Here is a 25,585-nt window from a genome sequence, read left to right on the forward strand (position 1 = left end):
TTGAGAGGATGTTGCTTCATCTTTTCAAAGTAGTGCAAAGTGTGGTTCAGGGCATCCTTCACTGTATGTGGTACTGCAAGGTGTTGTAATCACTTTTAATCGCCATAGTTTAAAAAAAAAAAGATATGTAGTAATAAGCAAGTGTGTCATAGTAACCTTAATACATGTTATCATAAGTATTTGTGGCAATTTTTAAAATGCATCAGAAAATACAATGTGACACATGTCTCCTCAAAGCTTTAAGGATGCCATTGATTGAAAACATACATTCAGTTTGTGTATTTAATAAACAGTTTGGCCCCTGCAGTCTCTAGGCGCAGTATGGATTCTTCTATAATTAAAGAGTAGTATGCATGATCTATTTTTTCAGACTATTTTGAGGTCATGCTTTATGCATATGCATAGAATTATATACATCATGGCATCTGTAAATGTTTTTCCTATTAGGAATTTAAAATGAATTGAAACAAGAGAGACACCGAACTGAATGTCTCTGAGTCTGTATATATATTTTTGTAATAATTCACTGGCTTTAGTGCAACAAAGGCAAAAATGTAGAAAAGAAAAATAGTCAACTGGTATCATTTCTATAGTGTTTTAAACAGTGATTAATTTTTTTAAACACCCTAAAAGCACATAAACATGTTTCCATACTCTCTTTTGGCAAATGCCTGAGGTTGAATATTTAGGTCCAGACTGAGCAGTGTGAAAATATTAATTCAGAACAGCAGATTAGCATAACATGCTGAATGAAAACTAAAACAATCATAATAGTGTCACTTGGAATACAGTAGCTACTAAATTTATCTTAACTACCTGGCTGTGTGTAAGTGTGTTGGTGATTATAAGGTAGTGTGACTGGATGATCGCTATGTGAAGAACAGTCCACAGCACACAAAAGCGGTCTGAATCCTCTTAGTAACAATACATGAGATTACATTTTCAAAAACTTTTTGTGAAGACAAATAAGGACATTCAGAGTACTCTCACAGGCTACTTTTTTTTTTTAAACAAAACTCTATCTAATGCACACTGTAGGACTCTTCTCTCAATTTGAACTTCGCGGATAAGTACATGCACAAATAAAGCAATTGAAATTTATTGTCGTTTGCTTACACTTTCTATTTAGGTGTTTCTGCATAACCTAACTCACGGTGGCGCTAAACACCAACCCTATGAGTTTTTATTTCCTGCATTCAGCGGTGTGGACGCGCATTCTTGCGCTTTTGTGACTAAATTAGGACGGCATCCCAAGAGACCTCCCGAGAATTGCAGTTGTCATTTGTGTTGTGGGGTTCAGCTTCTTTTTTTTTCGTTATTCTTCAGGATTTTAATAACTAATCGCGTATGATGGGTTCGAAAATATTTGGGTTTCATTCGCGTCGGTTTTCTTTCCTCCTTCTTTTGTTCCATGTCGCTCATGGAGACATGAGCTATTCTTTACCAGAGGAAATGAAACGAGGATCCGTTATTGGAAATATAGCCAAAGACCTTGGGATGGAAACGGGCGCGCTGTTCAGCAGGAGAGCTCGCATCGACACCGACGGAACCGACAAACGCTACTGTGACATAAACATGAATAACGGAGAGTTGATTGTTGCAGACAGGATTGACCGCGAGGGGCTTTGTGGAGACAAGGCTTCGTGCATCCTAAAACACGAGCTTGTGCTGGGGAATCCGCTCGAGCTTCATCGTATCAGCCTTCACATTCAAGATATCAACGACAACGCACCACAATTCAATGGAGAACGGATTAATATAGAAATTCGAGAATCCGCTGACAGAGGAGCTCGTTTTGTGATAGAAGAAGCGCACGATGCGGATGTGGGGCAAAATTCAGTGCAGCAGTACAACCTTAAAAAGAATGAAAATTTTATTCTGTCTGTAAATGGAAACACAATAGAGGTCGTTCTTGAAAAGGAACTTGATCGTGAAAAACAACAGGAAATGAATTTAATTCTCACAGCTTTGGATGGTGGATCTCCTCAGAGATCAGGTACATTAATGATACACGTCACTGTGTTGGATGCTAATGATAACGCCCCAGTGTTCAGCAAAGCCGTTTATAAAGCCAGCCTGCCTGAAAACTCTCCTCTAGACACTGTAGTGATTACAGTAAGCGCAAGTGATGCAGATGAGGGAGTTAATGGAGATGTGACGTATGACTTTGGACATGTTACTGAAGAAGTGAAGAAGATATTTAGTATTGATCGTAAAGTAGGTGACATAAGAGTAATTGGTGCTGTTGACTATGAAACTACTACATCATTTGAAATACGCGTTAAAGCAAAAGATGGGCTGGGGCTGTCATCCTACGCTAAAGTAATAATTGCTGTCACTGATGTGAATGACAATGCCCCTGTAGTTAATCTGAACTCGCTGACCAATCCGATACCAGAGAACACCCCACCTGGTACAGAGGTGGGCATCATTAACGTGCAGGACAGAGACTCTGGGAATAACCGACAGGTCCGCTGCTCCATCCAGCAGGGTGTCCCCTTTAAGTTGGTTCCTTCTATTAAAAACTATTATTCTCTGGTGACCACAGGACAACTGGACCGTGAACTAGTGTCCAATTACAACATTACAATCACTGCCACTGACGAGGGCTCTCCACCTCTGTCCTCTTCTAAAACTGTTCAGTTATCTGTAGCTGACATCAACGACAACCCACCTGTGTTTGAGGAACAGTCGTACAACGCATATGTGAGTGAGAATAACAAACCGGGCTCCACTTTATGTTCCGTTACTGCTCGAGACCCCGACTGGAGACAGAACGGTACAGTGGTTTATTCTCTGTTAGCTGGTGAGGTGAACGGTGCCCCGGTGTCCTCATATCTGTCTGTGAACGGAGACACGGGTGTGATCCACTCTGTGAGGTCGTTTGATTATGAACAGTTCAGGAGTTTTAAAGTCCACGTGATGGCCAGAGACAACGGCTCTCCTCCTCTCAGCAGCAACGTGACCGTGAGTGTGTTCATCTCAGATGTGAATGACAACTCTCCTCAGATCCTGTACCCCTCCCCAGAGGGCAATTCCTTCATGACCGAGCTGGTCCCCAAAGCTGCACACGGAGGCTCTCTGGTGTCCAAAGTGATCGCGGTGGACGCAGACTCTGGACAGAACGCCTGGCTGTCCTATCAAATAGTCAAATCCACAGATCCGGGACTTTTTACCATTGGTGTCCACAGCGGAGAGATCAGGACACACCGGGACATTTCTGAATCTGACAGCATGAAACAGAACCTTGTAGTGGCAGTGAAAGATAACGGACAGCCCTCTCTGTCTGCCACCTGTTCCATGTATTTACTCATTTCTGATAACTTGGCTGAGGTGCCAGAACTGAAGGATCTGTCTTTTAATGAGAGCAATTCCAAACTGACCTCTTATCTGATCATCGCGCTGGTGTCTGTGTCCACCTTTTTCCTGACCTTCATCATCATCATCCTGGGTTTGAGGTTTTGTCGCAGGAGAAAGCCCAGACTGTTGTTTGATGGAGCAGTTGCCATCCCCAGCGGTTATTTCCCTCCTAATTACGCAGATGTTGATGGCACAGGAACTTTACGCAGCACTTACAATTACGATGCGTACCTGACCACAGGTTCTAGAACCAGTGACTTTAAGTTTGTGACATCATACAATGACGACACGCTGCCTGCTGACCAGACTCTGAAGAAAAGTCCATCAGATTTTGCTGATGTGTTTGGAGACCTGGACGGGTGCACAGAGGTATGAGTTAATATAGCAATGATTTTATCAATAGCCTTTATTTAATAAAAATAAAAATATACAAACAAAAAAGAATATAAATAGTTAACATTTAAAATAATCGTTTTAAACTCTCGCATAATTTCCTTACCCAATAGTTAAACTTAGAGAATATATTTTGTGCAAAGTGTATTTAGTATTCGGTTTCTATACACACACTTGGCCAATGTTTTTTTTCTCTGTGTAGGAAAATGTTTGAAAACTGTTGCTTTTTTCTATCTCCTTGGCGCTACGTAATTTCTTGGCTATGGTTTACTCGTATTTTTTTATGTTATGTCGTTATTTTACTTTATTTTTCAATTCATCTCATCATTATATTTTATTTTATGTTATTGTCTTTATTTTTCATTTTCTTTTATTTCTTTTCTTTTGTTTATTTTTTAATTTATTAGGCTTTCAGCTGCACAAAAAAAAAATGTTATAGAACAGTGGTGTCGAACTCCAGGTCTCGACGGCCGGTGTCCTGCAGTCCGTCCTGCAGGTTTTAGATACCACCCTGGGTCAACACACCTGAATCAAATGATTGGTTCACTACCAGACCTCTAGAGAACTTCAATACATGTTGAGGGGGCCATTTAGCCTTTTAAATCAGCTGTGATGGATCAATGACACATCTAAAATCTGCAGGTCACCGGCCCTCGAGGCCTGGAGTTTGACACCTGTGTTATAGAATAACACAAGTTAGTTACTTATGAAAATATGACTTCACAAAATGTCTTGCCCACTGACACAACACTGTTCACTAATATTAATTTAATTTAATTTAATTTAATTTAATTTAATTTAATTTAATTTAATTTAATTTAATTTAATTTAATTTAATTTAATTTACACCGACTAAACCTGTACATCGTGAAATGGCATTGTTTTAATGTTATTTAGTTTGAGACTTCATAGCTGCATGATCCCCCTATCCAGCTACTTTTTGTGAGATTATTTTATTTTGTATATATGCCTTTGTGTTATGCCCCATGAAGCCAAATTCTCTTTTGAAATATTTTAACCCGTTATGAATCCTCATGTATCAAGCTGTCATATTTTTAACAGTGCAGAGAGGGAAAAGGCCCTTTGCCACTGCATTCCCCTCAGACTTGCCACCTTTTAATATTAGACTTCCCTGTTTATCTGAGATAAGCATGTCATAGCTACTGTTCTCTGATGTATGGATAATCACTTAGTCACAGTTCTTTTCATATGTGGATATATTATTGTTAATCTGTAGCTAGAGCTGCAGTGCCATGGATATATTTATGTGTATGTTGCTGGATGGTGTTGCTGTTTCAGCAAGAGGAAGTAGAGTGATAGAGTGATTCATCTGTCTCTTAGTGTCATTACTTATGGAAATAAACTGGATTCTGGAGTGCTCCGTAGCAGCCACTAGAGGGATTATGTTGAACAAAGTAAAGCCAAGCATGCGAGATCATCAATAACTTCTTCTGCTTTTCATTTTATGACTTTGTGTGTGTGTGTGTGTGTGTGTGTGTGTGTGTGTGTGTGTGTGTGTGTGTGTGTGTGTGTGTGTGTGTGTGTGTGTGTGTGCGTGCCTGTCTGTCTGTTTAAGTCCAAATGACTTGGCATAAATAACATTTTGTGTAGAAATAACTACTGTCCCTGTCCTTTTGAGACAATGTGTTTAATAAATAGAAAATAAATTGAGTGGTTGTAGGTCAGAACTACTTTGTCTATCAAAAAACTAATCAATCACATAATCAATCGGGGCCCACATCAGATCCTGGATCCCATACTAGACTCTGTTACATTATATAAATATTGCTTTAACTGTGTCCATATCGTGTTGTTTAAAATACAATGATCGTATTTGTCTTATTAGTAGTTATAGCAGTTAATGTTCAGCTCCCAACTTGAGCTCACTTTGGTTACGTGCTGGAAAGTGATATTACAGACAGCTGCAGTTATTCTCTCAGTCTCTTGGTGACGCTCTTTTATAAAGTCTGAGTCATGGATGCTCATGTCTACCTCTATCTGTGTCAGTGGAACTAGAGTATTGGGTTAGGACCGGCGGCTGTGTATACATGCGCATTTCTCTTTTTATCGTGTGTGTGTGTATGAGGGGAGAAAAGGAGAGAGGCTGTATGTGGAGCTGTCTGAGAGAGGGAGTTAGAGAGAGGGGGAGAGAGAGATGAAAAAAGAGGTTAGAGAGAGAGAGAGAGAAATCCGAGCTGACAGCTTTCTTAATAGAGCATGATTAACTCAGCCAGAGAAGCAGGAAATCGTAGGATTGCAGTTGCATTTTCAGTTCGGTATTTGGATGTATGTTAACGACTTAGCTATAATGTCGACAGTGCATCCATTTCTGAAAAAATGTTTATTGATGATGCGTCGACCTCAGTTAAAGTGGTGGCTGCATTTTTCATTTCTTAGTCTCCTTTCCGCTGTTTCGTTTGGAGAAGTCCGTTATGTTCTTCCAGAAGAGATGCAGAGGAGCTCTGTGATTGGAAACGTTGCGCGGGATCTGGGGCTGGAGGTGAAAGAGCTTGATGCTCGTCGAGCCCGTGTTGTTGCAGAAGGAACAAGCCAGCTGTGTGAACTGGACACTGCGTCAGGCAATCTTTTGATCAGCCAACGGATAGACCGAGAGGAGCTCTGCGCACAAGCCACTGCCTGCATTTTACAGTATCAGCTTTTACTTGAACAGCCCCTTCAAGCATTCAGCATAGTTTTGGACATTACAGATATAAATGACAACAGCCCAGTGTTTCCTACGGGGGAGATAAAACTGGATTTAGTGGAATCCACAGTTCTAGGGAGGCGCTTTCCCTTAGAGAGCGCGCATGACCCCGATCTCGGCACGAATTCTGTCCGTCAATATACACTGAGCCAGAATGACAATTTTGCACTGGAAATGGGTAACCAAATGAACGGAAATGCTTATCCTGAGCTAGTTCTTAAAAAGGCATTGGACCGGGAGGCACAAGTTGAACATGTACTGAAAATCAATGGAATTGACGGGGGAAATCCGGCTAGATCAGGAACTGCTTCTATCCTTATCCGTGTTTTAGATGCCAATGATAATGTCCCAGTTTTTAGCCAGCGAGTTTTCAAAGCCTCTGTGCCAGAGAACTCAGCCATAGGGACTATCATAACCACGCTACAGGCCACGGACCTGGATGAGGGGGTGTATGGGGAGATAACTTATTCCTTCAGTCATCTGTCTGACAAGTTGGGAGGTGTTATTGAAATTGACCCTTTATGCGGAGAAGTTCGCGTATCAGGTGTCATTGACTATGAAGAAGCTAGCTCACACGAGCTAGATGTTCAGGCTAAAGATGGCGGTGGCCAGGCCTCACACTGTAAACTTATAATTGATGTGATTGACGTGAACGACAATAAGCCCGTGATAGAAATAAAGTCGGCCTCTTCTAACGTGGCTGAAGACTCCAAACCAGGGACTATGGTTGCTCTGATTAATATATATGATATGGACACTGGGAGCAGTGGGCGTGTCACCTGTACGATCTCAAAAAATGTTCCTTTTAAATTAGTATCGGAGGTCAAAAACTATTACATGCTAGTGACTGATGGAATATTGGACAGGGAAGTGCAACCAGAGTATAACCTCGCAGTAACTGCCACTGATGCGGGCTCTCCCCCACTTACTAGTGTAAAAGTTATACCAATCGCGATTAGCGATATAAATGATAACCCCCCGACATTTATGCAAAGCGAGTACAATGCCAACATCTTGGAAAACCAACCCGTTGGCACGTTTGTCATTAAAGTCAAAGCGGAAGACGTTGACGACGGGTCTAACGCTAAAATCCAATACCAAATATCAAAGGACAGAAACTCAGAAGTGTCATCTTTCTTAAGCATCAACTCAGACACGGGGGAGGTCTTTACCTCACGCATGTTTGACTACGAACAGTCAGTTTACTTCCAAATTAAAGTGACAGCTAGAGACGGCGGTGGGCCTTCACTTTCCACCACCTGCATTATAAATGTGTTTATTAAGGACCAAAATGACAACGCACCTGTGGTCTTATATCCTGTGCAAAGTAGCGGTTACATTGCTGAAGATATGGTACCAGCTGAAGCGCCTAGAGGTTATCTGGTTACTAAGGTGGTGGCTGTGGACGCTGACTCAGGTCATAACGCATGGCTTTCTTACAGAATAATCAAAGCAACACGGCCTAACGTGTTTATGGTAGATCTGCATACAGGGGAAATCAGAACAACGAGAACATTTATAGAGGACGATGAACCAAAACATACTATTGTTGTATTAGTAACGGACAACGGGCTCGAATCTCTCTCTGCCACTGCGACAGTCAGCATAATGCTTGGTGATGGGCTCCCCGTTTTAAGCGAACTTTTAGAGTTTGCAGATGAGTCACAAGAGAGCGATAACTTAACGCTCTATTTGATAATCGCTCTTTCAACCGTGTCTTCTATGTTTATCCTTCTAATCAGCGGAGTGTTTTATTTTAAACTCTGTCGGCGTGGCTACGTTTACCGTTCAACCACAGCCAGTCTGCCCGTTTTCCCCACGACCTATTGCCCCTCTAGTTTTGCAGATTTTAGCCGTTGCGGCACCTTGCTGAATGATGAGCGATATGATTCCTTTATGACCACCGGGTCGTGGAGAGGTGATTTTCGTTTCGCATCAAATACAGACACCGACACTCTTAAGAAAAGAAGTGCGGCTTATCAGAAAAACACACTGAGGCGCCTCAGTGCAGACAGGGCAACGCTGAAGGTGAGGGCAGGTGCACCGCATCCCTGTTATGTGATCAAATGAGAGTGTGCCATAGCATGTTTTAACATGTTGGATTTGAGATGGACCTTTTTAACAAAAATGTTGTAACTGGGGTTTCTTTAAAAACTAAATAAATAATTAATGCTTCTATATAATTACTTTAAATATACACGTAATGGATCTAGTGGTTCTAAAAGATTTTGTCTTATATATGGATGTATTTGTGCACGAATATGTTGTCTTTTATATATAACCTCAACTTCACCGCCACATTGACACATTGGACACAGGTAGTCTCAAACTTATAGGTGTTGATCTTTTGACATATTATTAGACATAGTATCACAGAAGTGTAACTAAAGTATGTATTGTATTTATTTATATTGCCTGTGATAGTTAAATGTAGCGTTTAGTAACTTTATAAATTTTCTGTCATTTTTTTACATTTATTTTCTGTTTTTAATCTAAGAAAAAAATATTCTATGGTTGATCCCCTTTATCTTATCTGAACAAGTAACAGACAACATAATATTTGTAATACCTTTCAGTGTGGAAAAACATATAACTGATTAAATACATTAGTTGAAATGTCTCATTTTCTGCATTCAAAATGCAGGGCAGACCGTTATGACTTCTTCATTCATCCCTATGTCTTCTGAAAGTGATATAGTTGAAGAGAAGTAGTCTTAGGTCTAAGTCTTTTGCTCTGTCTGTGGTATTTTTGTTTTTGCCTGAGTAAAAACATTAATTGCAATTGTAATTTTCCATATTCAGCCTGTTTTATTTTTCTCTTTGCTTTACTGTAGCCAACTTTTGTCATTGTTTTCATCCTTCATTTGCCCATCTATTATGTTACCACTTATCCAGCTTGGGGTCTCAGGGCTTGAACCAATCCCAGCTGACATAGTACACCCCTGTGAGGTTGTCAGTATTTTTATTTATTTGGGGGGGATCAAATAAAGCTTTGCACTACATACCTTTTATTGAACCATATGTCAATAGATTTTGTGCATTTGATGAAAAATAAACTTTTAGAAAAGCATCCCTTTTCCTTTCTGACTAATTTTTCCCCCATAAACAACAATAACAATAATAATAACAGAGCAGTTCCTGCTTATAGTGGTCACAAGTGAGGTGAAAGAAGAAAGAAAATTCCCTTTGTGTGTCACTAGAATAACTAGTTCCTGATTTGTTGCTTCTTAACTTCTGCTTTCAGGTAACCCGTTTTAATTTCTTTTTAATTTACTCCTCTAAATGGAAGGGGGTGACCGCTTGCACACTCTCAGAACTCATGAGAACATAGTCACATATTTTAAATTTAGTTTATGGGAGATTGCCTGCCTTTTTTGTGTGACTCTTTTTTTCTCTCCTGTGCCTTTGTCTACCAGATGTGCATTAGTCTATGTAAGAGCTTTATAGTTGCCTTTCATATTTCTTTATTGCCTTTGGTAGACAGTATATCAAGTGCAGGAACTTGTAAAAGAAGGAAGTGGGGGGTTTGGGCACAAGCGGGCAGACTGGAGAAAATAATATTACTATATTCTTAAAAGTTAAATGCAAATTTAATAATAAAATACATGTGGATAACTACATACTGTTATAGTTTAGACATTAATTGGATGTATTAGAATGATTTGGTAATTGTCTAGTGACAGTTATTTCTCAGTGTGAAAGATCATCAGTAGTCATCGGTGACCATATTATACCTGTTATACCTAAACAAAGTAGTGTTAGTGGTGTTTTTCTCTCTCCTCCTCCCCCCCCCCCCCCCCCCCCCCCCCTTCCTTTTGTTATTAGACTCTACCCTGGCCTACTTAACATTAAATTTAGGACATAAAACAGTAAACACACAACAGTAAAAGCAAATCATATTTATTCCTACATTAAAAAACAAGTGTATATATATATATATATATATATACGTGTGTGTGTGTGTGTGTTTGGCTGTAAGCTTTATTCAGGTCAGTAGTTAAAATCTTACACAACACCTAAACTGTGAAGTGTGTGCATGTGTTTCTGTGTCGCATAAGGTGCCTGAGTGTGCCTATTCTTGCATACTACAGAGTGCCATGATGATGAAGCAAAGAGGTTTTGTCGTGAAAAGAGTACCCTCATGAATTCATATGTGTTTCTGTTATAGCTCCAGGCCCATTTGTGCTCTCCCCCCCTCCGCTTAGTAATAATTCAGCAGGATCTGAGGTCGTAAGGGGGTGGCTGTAGCTCAGGTGGGTCACCTACTCACCGGAAGGTAGGCGGTTCGATCCCAGGCTCCTCCAGTCTACATGCCAAATATCCTTTGGGCAAGATATTAACCCCATGTTGCTCTCCGATGCATTCATCGGAGTGTGAATGCCAGTGAATGTTAGATAGAAGCACTAAAAACCTTAGATAAAGTGCTTGTGTGTATGGGTATGATTGGGTGAATGCACAAGTTGTATAAAGCGCTTTGAGTGCTCAGTGAGAGGAGAAAAGCACTATATAAGAACCAGTCCATTTACCATTTGTGCTCCTAATTTCATCTGTGCTAGGAGTGGAGGAGTACCCAAGATGGCGACCCGGCAGTCTCCTCAACTTAAGGGTTTTCTTTTTATTTAGTGTATTTTTGTTTCACTTTTTCTCCGACATGCAGGAGCACAAATGCAGTACAGCAAAACTGAACTGCTTGCGGTTCTAAACCACAAAAACCTGCACACCTTCGCTGACAATGACTGGGACTCAATTCCCCCTGAGATCCGGGGGGTCACTGACTCCAATTCCACCGCTAAAGTGGCGTAGGCGACGGAAGCACAGGAAACACCCACTGGCTATTCTGAGCCTCTTCCTCACCAACTCACGGTCACTAAATAACAAGATGGATAAGCTACGACTGCGGATCACCTCACGCTGTTTGGATTACTGTGTTATGATCATCACAAAGACTTGGTTGGACTCTTTTAACCCAGACACTGCGATTGAGCTAGCGGGCCACGCTACATTCACAGCGGACAGGAACAAAGAGTCTGGTAAGAAACGTGGAGGAGGTCTGCTAGTGTTTGTAAACAATAACTGGCGCACCAGCAACACAGTTAAAGTCGTCCACTGCTGCCCGGACATAGAATATATGATGGTGCAGTGCAGACCCTTCTACTTGCCGAGAGAGCTCACAGCGATCACAATAATAGCAGTTTATGTGCCGCTGCAAGCTAATGCTAAGTCAGCCATGGAGCTACTCGGGCGCTCCAATAATAAACAGCTTACAAAGCACCCGGACTGCGCTGTGATCGTGGCAGAAGATTTTAACCACGCAAACCTGAAATCTGTCCTGCCTCGATTCTTTAAAAACGTGACCTTTCCGATGAGGGAAAACGACACACTAGACCAGGTCAATGCCAACATCCCAGATGCCTACAAAGCAACCCGACTGCCTCATCTCGGACTCTCTGACCATCTCTCTCTGTCCCTGATCCCTGCTTATAGACCTCTAATTCAAAGGTAAAAAAACATCGGTAAAAGCAGTACGAGTGTGGACCGCGGAAGCCACCACGGCCCTACAAGGCTATTTTTGATAACACGAATTGGAGTGTATTTGCAGAAGGATCAGACTTTGAGGGCCACACATGTGCCGTACTCTCATACATACGCTTATGTACTGAGAGTGTAACAACAACAAAGACTATTAATGTGTTCCCGAACCAGAAGCCATGGCTCAACAGTGAGGTGAGAGCCCTACTAAGAGCACGTGACAGCGCCTTCAAATCAGGAGACCAACAAGTCTACAAAGAGGCATGCCAATCTCTGCTTAAAGGCATAAAAGAAGCCAAGTGCAAATACAAACAGCGCATCGAGGAACACTTTAACACAACAATGATGATTCAGCCTACGGAGAGGAGGTTCAGCATCTGAAGCAATGGTGTGACGACAACAACCTGCATCTGAACACAGCCAAGACCAAGGAGATGGTAATCGACTTCAGAAGAACAAAGCGATCTGAGCACTCTACCCTCTACATTGATGGGGAGGAGGTAGAAAGGGTAGAAAGCTTTAAGTTCCTTGGAGTCCACATCTCGGCCGACCTTACCTGGTCCACAAACATCTCCCACCAGGTAGGGAAAGCACAACAAAGGCTGTACTTCCTCAGGAAACTACATCAGGCCCAATTACCCCAAAGACTGCTAGTAAACTTCTACTGCTCCACCATTGAGAGCCTTCTGACCTACTGCTGCACACTCTGGTTCAACTGCTGCACCGCGGAGGACAAGAGGAAACTGCAGCGGGTGGTGAGGACAGCAGAGCGGGCAATCGGCACTTCACTAACTTCCCTCAGAGACATCTATACTGGCAGACTTCAGCAGAAAGCCAGTATCATCATCAAAGACCCCTCGCACCCTGGACACTCACTTTTTCCCCCCCTTCCCTCTGGTAAACGCTACAGGTCCATCAGGTCGAAGACAAACAGACTAAACAGAAGTTTTTACCCACAGGCTGTCAAACATGCCCTACCTCCACCCTGATTGGAGGATAACTGCACTGCCAACACTCATGGACCTTACACCTTATTTATAAACCATATTTGTATTTATACTTCAATGCAACCAACACCCCTACCTCTTTACTATAACCTTATTTAGTATAGCAACCCCCCCCCCCCCCCCCCCCACACACACACACACACACACTCAATGTGCAATATCATTGATCGCACTGCACCTCTCAATGCACCTGCTCCTCAGATGGCATGTATGTGTATTTATATATATGTAAGCGTTTATGTGGAAATATGTGTGTGTTTGTATGTACGCATGCATATATGTATATATACATATATGTATGTATGTGTGTGTATATTTGTATGGGTGTATCCGCATTTTTGCAGGTGCATGTATAACGTACATATCTTTCTTGTGTAAATGTAAATTTGTCTGTTATTGTGTAAATACTTACGCTGTTGTGTACTTCACATACACAGAGTAATGCCAAACTGCCTTTCATTGTTCTTGTAACAGTGACAATAAAAAGCTATTCTATTCTCTTCTAAATGCAGCGCATATTTTTTGGTTTAATTCTATCTAGGTCACAAGAACAGCTCTGTTTCAGCAGTGCTGCTGTAAGATAGGAAAGAATTTCCAGTTTACATAAGTGCTTACTTTAAATATTGAAAGTCTCACTAAGATTCAGTGATTCTAAAAACTGAGGGTAATCTTGTTTTGTCTTGCTTTGGCTTTCAGAATCATCTTGTCCAGAGGGGACATCAACGTTTTAGTTGATTAGTTTTTGTTTTTGTTTTTTTCACCAGGTTCTTAAATCATGACCTTCTTAAATGTTATCACATACTGTCACTAAAATATCTAGATTTTGCACCAAATCCTTAGTGTTTTATGTGATAAATTGTCACAGTTTTTTTTTTTTTTTTTTGTGCACAGTAGTTGCACAACAGTGTTCTAAACATGAGGAGGAACAATCAGTGCAATTAAATTCTCAAACACTAGATTATTAAATCTAAAATATTTTGGTCTGGGTAAAATGCTGCTTCAAAAACTCAAAAGATCAAATTATGGTATTCCATTGTATCGGTATTGCACTTGCAGTGTGTAAAACCAATAAATATGCATGAATTCTATTTTATTTTATTTTATTGCTGTTGTTCTTCAGGATACATACTAACTACTGTCTTTTTTCTTCTTTCTTTTCTTGGTGCATTTCCTGGATGAATCTTCCACTTCAATCTAATAGGTAAGATTATTTTGATTTCCCCTTTTCCCTGAAATCTCACCCCAAACACTAAAATCCTTATCATTGCAATATACAGCCACAATTAATATGAAATTCACAGTTCCCTTTACACAGTACATGATAGTATTTCACCACAACCCATGATCTACATTGACACTAGATATGAAATGTTATGAGTGTTTATACAACAAATATCCCCAGAAATGTTTCATTGAAAGTCATATTGGTGCAGGACTGAGACTGCAGGTAGCAGTCTTGAAACACAGCAGCAACATTACTCTAGTTTGTGTGCGTTGTGTAGTTCTACCCTAGGCTTTATGCTACATGAATATTAATGTGAATATTTCTGGCTTCTGCTGTGGAGTCTTTGCCTAAATAATGCTCAATCATGGTGCACAAAATATTTTGCTCTTCAGCAGGATGCTAATATGTGTGAGGAGGGAAACATGCAAGAAAGTATCAAGACCTATCAAATTTATCCATTCCTTTCAGCTCTACAAAAAAGAAAACAAACCAAAAAAAAAAACAAAAAACATACTGCTCTGAAATGTGTCATTATTTTTTCATGCCTCTGGATGAGTGTAGCAGTACTTTCAATGTTGATTCCACTGCTCAAATCTAGGTCATTGGACTCATCAGTTAGATTAGATCAGATTATCTATCCGTCTATCGACCCACTCCTTCTCTACTGTATCTTTGTATACATTTGTTCATTTATCTATGTAACCATCTGTCAGCCTGCCTCTCTCTGCAGATATGCAGCTCAGTATGGTTTTACACAGAATCTGTGTGTTTGTCCACACTTCAGTCTCAACATAATGTTTGTCAAATGAATTCGCTCAATCTCTTATACTTTTTAGTCTGCTGCATATATTGTATCAGAAAACGTTGTTGTTGCTGTCAGCCCACTCCATTCACGGCAAATTTTGGACCTACTTAGGTGGTCATAAGATGACTTGTAAACAGAGATAATAATAAAACAGACAGTATATTAATCACCCATTATGGAAAAAATATGCTTCATTTATTTAACTTATTCGTTTATCTTTTTATTTATGCTTATCGAGATCTTATCGAGATTTTGCTTTCTTTTGCATGGGTGTTGCTAAAAAACAATGTATGTAGTAGTCAGGAAAGGCTAAACAGTGGAGCATCAGTGCTCAGACACCTGCCGTTTTAGTTCATCACTGCTGGTGGTGCTGTTGCCTAAGCAGACTTGTGCAATGCGTATTAAAGACACAAAGTCACCACCCGTCTTTAAAGGAGATAGGCGATGGCTATTAAGCTGTCGTGGCTTTGGGTAAATTTAAAAGAAGACTGTACACACTGCAAAGCCTCTATGATAAATAGCTGGAGCTTTCTGTACCGATGACTGTGTTGTTTTGGACCTGATATTACTGGGAAGAAATGGATAATATGAAGCACAACGGTACCCTGCGTCAGTGGAACGTCTCCATTTTGCTTTTCTTTGTGGTTGCTGCTGTCAATGGACAAATCCGCTATTCTATACCAGAAGAGATGAGGAAAGGACTCTTTGTCGGGGACATTGCAAAAGACCTGGGCTTGGATGTCAGACGGTTGGTATCTGGTCGAGCTCGACTGGTAATAGAAGATGATAATCAATATGTCGTGCTGAACCAGAACAAAGGCCATATCGTTGTCAATGAAAGAATTGACAGAGAACAATTATGCGCTAAGAAATCTCCGTGCAGCTTTAGTCTGGAAATTGTTCTTGAAGAGCCACTCGAATTGTTTTCCATTACTATCGAAATACAAGATATAAATGATCATGCTCCCGTTTTCCCAAAAAAAGAAATTAAATTAGAAATTAGCGAATCGACGCCGACTGGGACTGTGTTTTTGCTTGATAGTGCAGCTGATCCTGACGTAGGGACAAACTCACTGCAGAGTTATTCTTTAAAAGCAAACGAACATTTTGTTCTCAAACAACATACTCGAGCAGATGGGAGTAAATATGCCGAAATGGTGCTTCAGAGTGGTTTGGACCGCGAGAAGCAAAGCAAACATGCGCTCATATTAACGGCTGTCGATGGTGGCGAGCCGCAGATGTCCGGAACGGTAAAAATACACATATCTGTGCTGGATGCAAATGACAACTCGCCCGTTTTTACACAGTCCATATACAAAGCCTCTGTATTGGAAAATGCTTTACGAGGCACAATTATTGCCACAGTCAGTGCAGTAGACGCTGACCAAGGTTACAATGGTAACGTTACATATTCATTCACACACCTAGAAGATGGTTCCGCTTGTCCTTTTGAAATAAATTCCAACACGGGTAAGATTAAACTAGTCGGGGATATCGATTATGAGGCTTCTTCAAATTACGAGATAAACCTCCAAGCAAAAGATCCATGGGGTGTCACAGGAGCCAGCAAGTTAGTGATCGAAATAGTAGATGAAAATGATAACAGTCCAGTAATCACAATGGCTTCCTATTCGGGGAAGATTTCAGAAGATTCTCCTCCTGGCACAGTTGTGGCGTTAATTAGTGTCCAAGATAAAGATTCTGGGAAAAACGGACAGGTGCATTTAACTATAGATGAACATCTGCCTTTCAAAATTAAATCTTCCCTCAGAAACTATTATACATTAATCACTGCGCAAACTCTCGACCGAGAGAAGCTTCCCACGTACAACATTACTCTCACTGCCACTGATGAGGGCTTCCCAGTATTATCGAACAAAAAATCCGTCTATTTAGAAGTTAGCGATATTAATGACAACGCTCCAGTTTTTAGTCAAAGTCTTTACAGCGCTCAGGTAACGGAAAACAATTCTCCAGGTGTCCCTCTGTTGCAGATTAGTGCTACTGATTTGGACCAGGGCCAGAATGCACGTATATCATATTTTCTTTTTGAAGACGAGCTGAATGGAAATCCGGTATCCGCATATTTCTCCATTAATACAGAAAGTGGAGTCATTCAGTCTCTGCGTTCACTGGACTATGAACAAGTCAAAGAGTATCAAATACGAGTTAAAGCACAAGATGGTGGGTCACCCCCACAAAGTAGTAACACATCAGTTATTGTACATGTACAGGACCAGAATGACAACCCTCCTCAGGTTCTGTACCCAGTCCAGACTGGTGGCTCTCTGGTGGCTGAAATGGTGCCTCGTTCAGCAGATGTGGGCTATCTGGTGACTAAAGTGGTGGCTGTTGATGTGGACTCTGGACAGAATGCCTGGCTCTGCTATAAACTGCAGAAAGCCACAGACAGGGCGCTGTTTGAAGTGGGCTTACAGAATGGAGAAATCAGAACTATCCGCCAAGTCACTGATAAAGATGCTGTCAAACAAAGACTGACTGTTATAGTGGAGGACAACGGGCAGCCCTCTCGTTCAGCTACAGTCATTGTTAACGTGGCGGTGGCGGACAGCTTCCCTGAAGTGCTGTCGGAGTTCACTGAGTTGACACATGACAAGGAGTACAATGACAACCTGACTTTTTACTTAGTCTTGGCTCTGGCTGTAGTTTCCTTCCTCTTCATCACGTGTTTAGTGGTTATTATATCAGTCAAAATCTACAGGTGGAGACAGTCTCGCATCCTGTATCACTCCAACCTGCCTGTCATTCCATATTATCCACCACGTTACTCAGACACTTTGGGCACAGGGACTCTTCCACATGTGTACAATTACGAGGTGTGCAGGACGACTGACTCCAGAAAGAGTGACTGTAAGTTCGGCAGAGCTGGTAGTCAGAACGTGCTGATAATGGACCCCAGTTCTACAGGAACGATGCAGCGGATACAGAGTGAAAAGAGCATCCTGGATGAACCAGACTCTCCGATAGAGGTTTGTTTATGTTTTACATTTGGGCGCTTGTGTGTCAGTAATCTAGCATTGCTAATAAATAGTTTTAAACTACACTTTTGCTTTAACAGTCATGAAGAGAATTTCTTCTATCATTCCGACTGTAAACAGTATCTGTCTGTAAAACAAAGTGTAACAATAGCTCCTCATTTGAAGATGGTTATACAATTTCACCGACTCCACTCAAGACAAAGTAAACACACTGACAAAAACTTTATCTTTGCGTTATACATAATCAGCGAATAGCCCCCCCCCCCCCCCCCCCCCATCCAGTGACATCAAATAAGTGCAATAACTCAGACCTTGGTTAGTATGGATGACGCTGGAAACTTTGTAGGATACAGTGCAAGCATCACGTCTCCGGTTGATTATATTGGCTTGTGTGAACACTAATATATATATATATATTTTCATCAAATGACAATGTTTGTTTTTATGCAGGGTTAATATAATTACGTCTAAATACTGTAGTAGTTACATTCTGAAATGGAAACGGCTCCACTGTCCTGTCACTGTCCTTGGTGCTGAAGTGCTTTGCTCTGAGATGCAGTCGTCATTATTATCGTTGAGATTTCTAAGACTTTGAAGAGGCCATTCATTTAGGATCCACTTGTATGTTTTATTTATAATGCAGTTAATTATATAAATAATAACAAATAAATAAATAAATAATAAAAAACGACAACCCATAACTTCAGATTCATTTAATAGCAAGCAAGTTTTGCGTTATTATCATTCGTTCTTCTTTAAAATTTACAGGTCACTAGCAATGTGTATTTTTTATGTCATAAGGGGACATGTGACAGTAACTTTGAAATCCGCTGTTATCAAAAAATGTTTTAAAAAGAAAAAGAAAGAGGAAAAAGAGAAGAAAGTGCCAGTGGTCTTTTTGCTTTGTGTCACACACTTTTTGCTTTTTTCCAGTTGAATTAATCTTTTTCTAACAGTGAAAGTCAGTATTTTCTGCATTCTTTAATTCACTTAACAGACGTACGTGCCTTCAAAGTGAAATCATTACGTTATTTCTACAGAGATAGTGTGCAGAGTGATGAACGTGGTCATTGGCTTTTCTAGTTTCATATTATACCCTCTAAGTGACGCTGTTGCCTGGTAAATCTATTCTGCCATGCATTTCGAGACAGGGCTGTTTCCACCCCCATCACTGCGTTTTGTAACGGCAGATGATCTGCTTTTCATAGGAGCTGGATCAAATAGAATACACACCTGCTTTTTTATTTAACGTCATATATCGACCTAGGGTGTGTGAGTCTTCCTCTCTAAGTTAAAGCCCTCGATCCATTGCTCGGTTTTGGTTTTTAAGACCTGTTTTCAAAAATGGCATTTGGAGTAGAACATCGAGACCGAGTTGTAAGATGGCGAATGCGACTTACAGCCAGCCTGTTTGTTTTTCACGTCCTTTTTCTTTATCGAGCGGAGGCACAGATCCGATATTCGATCCCAGAGGAGCTGAAAACAGGGTCCCTTGTTGGAAATGTGGCACAAGATCTTGGCTTGGATCTAAAAAGGCTTCGTTCTGGACGGGCCCGTATCGTTACGGGAGAAAGCATTCAGTACACAGAGCTGAAAACAGACAAAGGGACTTTAGTTGTGAATGAGAGAATAGACCGAGAGCAGCTTTGTGGGGATTTGACTCCATGTAGCTTTACCTTTGAGATTTTATTGGAAAAACCGATGGAGCTGCACCCTGTGACGATAGAGGTATTGGATGTAAATGATAACGCTCCCACTTTTCAGAACAGTCACTTGGAATTTGAAATAAGCGAATCTGCTGCGCTCGGTTCCCGTTTTGTGCTGGAGAGTGCGGAGGACGCTGATGTTGGGCAAAACAGTCTGCAGAACTACATTTTAACTCCGACAGACAATTTTGTGTTGAAACAATATGTTAATCCGGATGGAAGTAAATATGCTGAAATGATGCTTCAGAAGCCTTTAGACAGAGAGGTACAGCCACGCCTATCTTTAAAACTGTTGGCCGTTGATGGTGGAAATCCACAGAAATCTGGGACAGTAAATATAGAGGTAAACGTATTAGATGCGAATGACAATGCTCCGGTGTTTAATCAATCCTTATATAAGGCCGCGGTGATTGAAAATGCCCCAAAAGGCACGCATGTTGTTACAGTGAATGCGAGCGACATTGATACCGGTTCAAATGGAAAAGTGGCATATTACTTTTCAAAATCAAAGGCAGGGATAGCTGATTTATTCGATATAGATGAAGCTACTGGTCGAATATATGTGGCAAAGGAAATCGACTTTGAAATGGACAAAAAGATTGAGTTCAGAGTTGAAGCGAAAGATCAAGGGGGACTGACAGATTCTAGTAAAGTTGAAATTGAGGTCTTGGATATAAACGATAATGCACCGGTCATTAACGTGATGTCATTCACTAGTCCTGTGTCAGAAGACTCAGCTCCGGGTACCACTCTTGGCATTATTAATGTGAAAGATCTTGATTCGGGTGAAAACGGACAGGTAAGGTGCACGATCGAAGGCAGTGTTCCTTTTAAAATTAAATCCAATGTGAGAAGTTATTATACACTGATAACTGATGCTGCCTTAGATCGTGAAAGTTTGTCAGAATTTAACATCACCGTTATTGCCTCAGACGCGGGCTCCCCTCCGCTGTCAACCAGAAAAACTTTTAATCTAAAGGTGTCAGATGTTAATGACAATTCCCCAAAATTTCCTCGAAATTTTTATAGGGCTTGGATTGTGGAAAATAACTCTCCTGGTCTTTCTATCATGACTGTTAATGCTAAAGACCCCGATGAAAACCAAAACGCCCGCGTTTCCTACATTTTGGAAGATTGTGAGATTAATGGGTCTCCAGTATCTGAATACGTTTCTGTTAATGCAGAAAGTGGAGTGGTGCATGCAGTGCGTTCGTTTGACTATGAGCAAATCAAACAACTGTTATTCATTGTAAAAGCGCAGGATGGAGGCTCTCCTCCACTCAGCAGCAATGTGACTGTGAAAATAATGATCCAAGACCAGAATGACAACCCCCCACAGGTTCTGTACCCAGTCCAAACTGGTGGCTCTCTGGTGGCTGAAATGGTGCCTCGTTCAGCAGATGTGGGCTATCTGGTGACTAAAGTGGTGGCTGTTGATGTGGACTCTGGACAGAATGCCTGGCTCTCCTATAAACTGCAGAAAGCCACAGACAGGGCGCTGTTTGAAGTGGGCTTGCAGAATGGAGAAATCAGAACTATCCGCCAAGTCACTGATAAAGATGCTGTCAAACAAAGACTGACTGTTATAGTGGAGGACAACGGGCAGCCCTCTCGTTCAGCTACAGTCATTGTTAACGTGGCGGTGGCAGATAGCTTCCCTGAAGTGCTATCGGAGTTCACTGAGTTGACACATGACAAGGAGTACAATGACAACCTGACTTTTTACTTGGTCCTGGCTCTGGCTGTAGTTTCCTTCCTCTTCATCACGTGTTTAGTGGTTATCATATCAGTCAAAATCTACAGGTGGAGACAGTCTCGCATCCTGTATCACTCCAACCTGCCTGTCATTCCATATTATCCACCACGTTACTCAGACACTTTGGGAACAGGGACTCTGCCACATGTGTACAATTACGAGGTGTGCAGGACGACTGACTCCAGAAAGAGTGACTGTAAGTTCGGCAGAGCTGGTAGTCAGAACGTGCTGATAATGGACCCCAGTTCTACAGGAACGATGCAGCGGATACAGAGTGAAAAGAGCATCCTGGATGAACCAGACTCTCCTCTAGAGGTTTGTCATTTCATATAGACACATCTGTTCCTTATCCTTTATGTAATTGCTTCAATGAAATAGCTTCTTAATGTTGCAAAATTTCCAGCAACAAGAACAGAGTCTTAGTTTACATTAGCAGTCAGGTAATTCTAGGTTACCACAATTGACACATTCTCCACACATCCTCCAGAATAATCAGGGGTAGAGGCCAATATTTTTCTTTTAGTATAAATAAATGGGTTTTAATGTTCTAAACATGTCTTTGCAGTGTCTTCTGACATTTTGTTTAATGATATTATTTGGTTTCCACAACATTCTAAAGAACGAGACTACCCTGAAAGTTTAGTAAAAAACATTTTAATGTTAAGCAGAGCAATCATTCACACATATCTTAATAGCATTCTTATGTTATGTCTTTCCCATGAAAACATTTCATGACAAGACAGTTGAGTGCCAAAATATTTTCTAGTGATTCTAAATTAGTCATTATAAGATCCTGAGGACACATGAATTATTTTAGCAACTGATATATAGATTTATACATATATTCCTTAAAAAGTAATACTTCCATTTTCTTTCTCTTTTTTCCTTTTCCTTTTTTTTATTTTTATTTTTTTTTATTTTTTGTTGCAACGGTTTCTTCTGTTTACCGGGTTTAGAAATTACTTGAATGATAATCTCTCATTATTCTAGTGGGTCCATTTTAACTATATCTCCTCACAAAATTCGTTGCGACATACATGCTGAAGTGAAAATATTTTATTGAACATGGTGTTTTGATATCATTTCATATTGATTTCCACGCAAGATAAAATGTGTTGATGTTGGGTTTGCGGTGTTGCTTCTGAAATTCAGGAATCATATGACTTCCACGTTTTATACTCTAAGGGACGCTGTTGGCCAGTTAAATATTTTCGGTCTTTCGTTGTCATCCAGTCCATCCCCTCAGTGATCATACATTAAGGGCAGCTCATCTTCTTTTGTCAAGATTTCGTTTGAACGAGGACTCACAACTTTATAAAGGTTGTTGACAATTGTAAATGTAGCTTCAGGGATGATAGACTAGGACATTATTTAAACTACCTGAACGGAAAAATCGTTCGTTCTCTACATATATATATATTCTGTCTGAGTGATGGCGACTTTAACATGCCTGAGTTGCGTATCCGAATGGCGATCACTTTGTGGAGTACGACGTCACATAGGATTTCTTCTGTTGCTGCTTCTTGCTGTTAACATGGTAGGTGGTCAGATTCGGTATTCTATACCTGAGGAGATGAAGAAAGGCTCTGTTATTGGTAATGTGGCGCAGGATCTTGGCTTGGATCTGAAAAGGCTCCGCTCAGGGCGGGCCCGTATCGTGACCGGAGAAAATGTTCACTACACCGAGCTGCAGACAGACAAAGGGATTCTGGTCGTGAATGAGAGAATAGACCGAGAGCAGCTTTGTGGGGACGTAACGCCGTGTAGTTTCAGCTTTGAGATGATTTTGGAAAATCCGATTGAACTACACAGAATAACTGTCGAGGTTTTGGATATAAATGATCACGCACCTGTCTTCCCAAACAAAGATAAACCCATCAGTTTTGAAATAAGCGAATCAGCTGCAGTTGGAGTACGTTTTCCTCTGCAGAGCGCGGAGGATCTAGATGTGGGCCAAAACGCACTGCAAAATTATATTCTGTCCCCAAACGACAATTTTATATTGAAACAACATTCAAATCCAGATGGAAGAAAATATGTTGAAATGGTGCTCCAGAAACCTTTAGACAGAGAGCGACACCCGCATTTCTCTTTGAAATTAATCGCAGTTGATGGAGGAACACCGCAGAGATCTGGTACAGTAAATATAGATGTGACTGTGTTAGACGCCAACGACAATATTCCAGTTTTTAATCAATCAGTGTACAAAGCATCTGTGTTGGAAAACACGAAAACAGGGACTAGTATCATTACAGTAAATGCCACAGACGCAGACAGTGGATCATATGGACACATTACATACAGTTTATCCGAAATGAAAGAAAGTGCAGCGGACATTTTTAGAATTAATGAAAACACCGGAATAATTTACGTGTCTGGTCAGATTGACTACGAGAAAGACAAAAAATACGAGTTGAGGGTAGAGGCAAAGGATCACGGTGGACTAACTGGGACAAGTAAAGTTATATTTGATGTTACTGATGTTAATGATAATGCTCCCATTATAAATGTAATGTCATTTTCTAGTCCCCTGTCCGAGGATTCCCGACCTGGTACAACCATAGCCGTTTTAAATATAAAAGACGCAGATTCTGAGAGAAATGGGCAAATTAAATGTTCGATTGATGGTAAACTTCCCTTTAAAATTGAAACATCTTTGACAAATTATTACAATTTGGTCTCAGATCAACACTTTGACAGAGAATCCGTCTCAGAATATAACATAACAATTAAAGCCACCGATTTTGGGTCTCCCCCTCTGTCTAGTTCAACAAAATTGCATCTAAAAATCTCTGACGTCAATGACAACGCACCATTATTTGATAAAAACAGCTATACTGCTTATATCACAGAGAATAACTCTCCTGGTTTTTACATATTTACTGTGAGTGCGCGGGACTGTGATTGGAATCAAAATGCTAGAATCTCATATGTTTTAGAGGACACACAGGTCAGTGGGAGTCCAGTTTCTACTTATGTGTCTTTAAATTCTGAAACTGGTGTTCTTAACGCGGTTCGCACCTTTGATTATGAGCAAATCAAACACCTTGCGTTAGTAATTAAAGCACAAGATGGAGGCTCTCCTCCACTCAGCAGCAACGTGACTGTGAAAATAATGATCCAAGACCAGAACGACAACCCCCCTCAGGTTCTGTACCCAGTCCAGACTGGTGGCTCTCTGGTGGCTGAAATGGTTCCTCGTTCAGCAGATGTGGGCTATCTGGTGACGAAAGTGGTGGCTGTTGATGTGGACTCTGGACAGAATGCCTGGCTCTCCTATAAACTGCAGAAAGCCACAGACAGGGCGCTGTTTGAAGTGGGCTTACAGAATGGAGAAATCAGAACTATCCGCCAAGTCACTGATAAAGATGCTGTCAAACAAAGACTGACTGTTATAGTGGAGGACAACGGGCAGCCCTCTCGTTCAGCTACAGTCATTGTTAACGTGGCGGTGGCGGACAGCTTCCCTGAAGTGCTGTCGGAGTTCACTGAGTTGACCCACGACAAGGAGTACAATGACAACCTGACTTTTTACTTAGTCTTGGCTCTGGCTGTAGTTTCCTTCCTCTTCATCACGTGTTTAGTGGTTATTATATCAGTCAAAATCTACAGGTGGAGACAGTCTCGCATCCTGTATCACTCCAACCTGCCTGTCATTCCATATTATCCACCACGTTACTCAGACACTTTGGGGACAGGGACTCTGCCACATGTGTACAATTACGAGGTGTGCAGGACGACTGACTCCAGAAAGAGTGACTGTAAGTTCGGCAGAGCTGGTAGTCAGAACGTGCTGATAATGGACCCCAGTTCTACAGGAACGATGCAGCGGATACAGAGTGAAAAGAGCATCCTGGATGAACCAGACTCTCCTCTAGAGGTCAGTCAAAGAATATTTCTGTATTTATTCTCCTTCTTTGTTTGATTGCTCTGATGAAAAGCTTCCCAGCATTACACATTTCTCAGCACCAAGGACAGCGTCTCAGTTTTCCTCTGCATATAGGTAGGCCTAAAAAGCTTCTGTAAAAGGTCTTACATAGTTAATTTTTAAAAGAAAGTTCTCCCTAAAAGTCCCTAATAGTTTCCAGTATTTCATATACT

At 41.0% G+C, this 25,585-nt stretch overlaps 3 protein-coding genes and 2 pseudogenes across 26 annotated transcripts in view; all 5 read left to right on the forward strand.

Moving 5' to 3' along the window:
- LOC105940793 (protocadherin gamma-C5) overlaps positions 1–25,585 on the forward strand; it is a 315,331-nt gene that overhangs the window by 114,775 nt on the left and 174,971 nt on the right. Inside the window, exon 1 of one of the 24 annotated variants that reach the window (XM_076873920.1) lies at positions 1,260–3,729. The exons of 22 other annotated variants lie outside the window; for them this stretch is intronic. In XM_076873920.1, the coding sequence (XP_076730035.1) occupies positions 1,348–3,729 (2,382 nt within the window). In that variant the 5' untranslated portion in view covers positions 1,260–1,347. Of the gene's footprint in view, positions 1–1,259; positions 3,730–25,585 lie in introns of those variants that run through there. One more of the 24 variants, XM_076873965.1, reaches the window with a different exon arrangement.
- LOC112435880 (protocadherin beta-15-like) lies at positions 5,879–9,521 on the forward strand. Its single transcript, XM_024804859.2, has one exon. The coding sequence runs from the start codon at positions 6,038–6,040 to the stop codon at positions 8,525–8,527; it is 2,490 nt and encodes an 829-aa protein (XP_024660627.2). The 5' UTR covers positions 5,879–6,037; the 3' UTR covers positions 8,528–9,521.
- Positions 15,205–18,277, forward strand: LOC143413301 (protocadherin gamma-A7 pseudogene; annotated as a pseudogene).
- Positions 19,019–22,230, forward strand: LOC143412591 (protocadherin gamma-A3 pseudogene; annotated as a pseudogene).
- Positions 22,437–25,521, forward strand: LOC143412592 (protocadherin gamma-A10-like). Its single transcript, XM_076873811.1, has one exon. It carries the CDS (start codon positions 22,917–22,919, stop codon positions 25,407–25,409), a length of 2,493 nt encoding a protein of 830 aa, XP_076729926.1. The 5' UTR covers positions 22,437–22,916; the 3' UTR covers positions 25,410–25,521.

Source organism: Maylandia zebra, linkage group LG2, assembly GCF_041146795.1.
Source record: "Maylandia zebra isolate NMK-2024a linkage group LG2, Mzebra_GT3a, whole genome shotgun sequence".
Taxonomy (NCBI): Eukaryota; Metazoa; Chordata; class Actinopteri; order Cichliformes; family Cichlidae; genus Maylandia; species Maylandia zebra.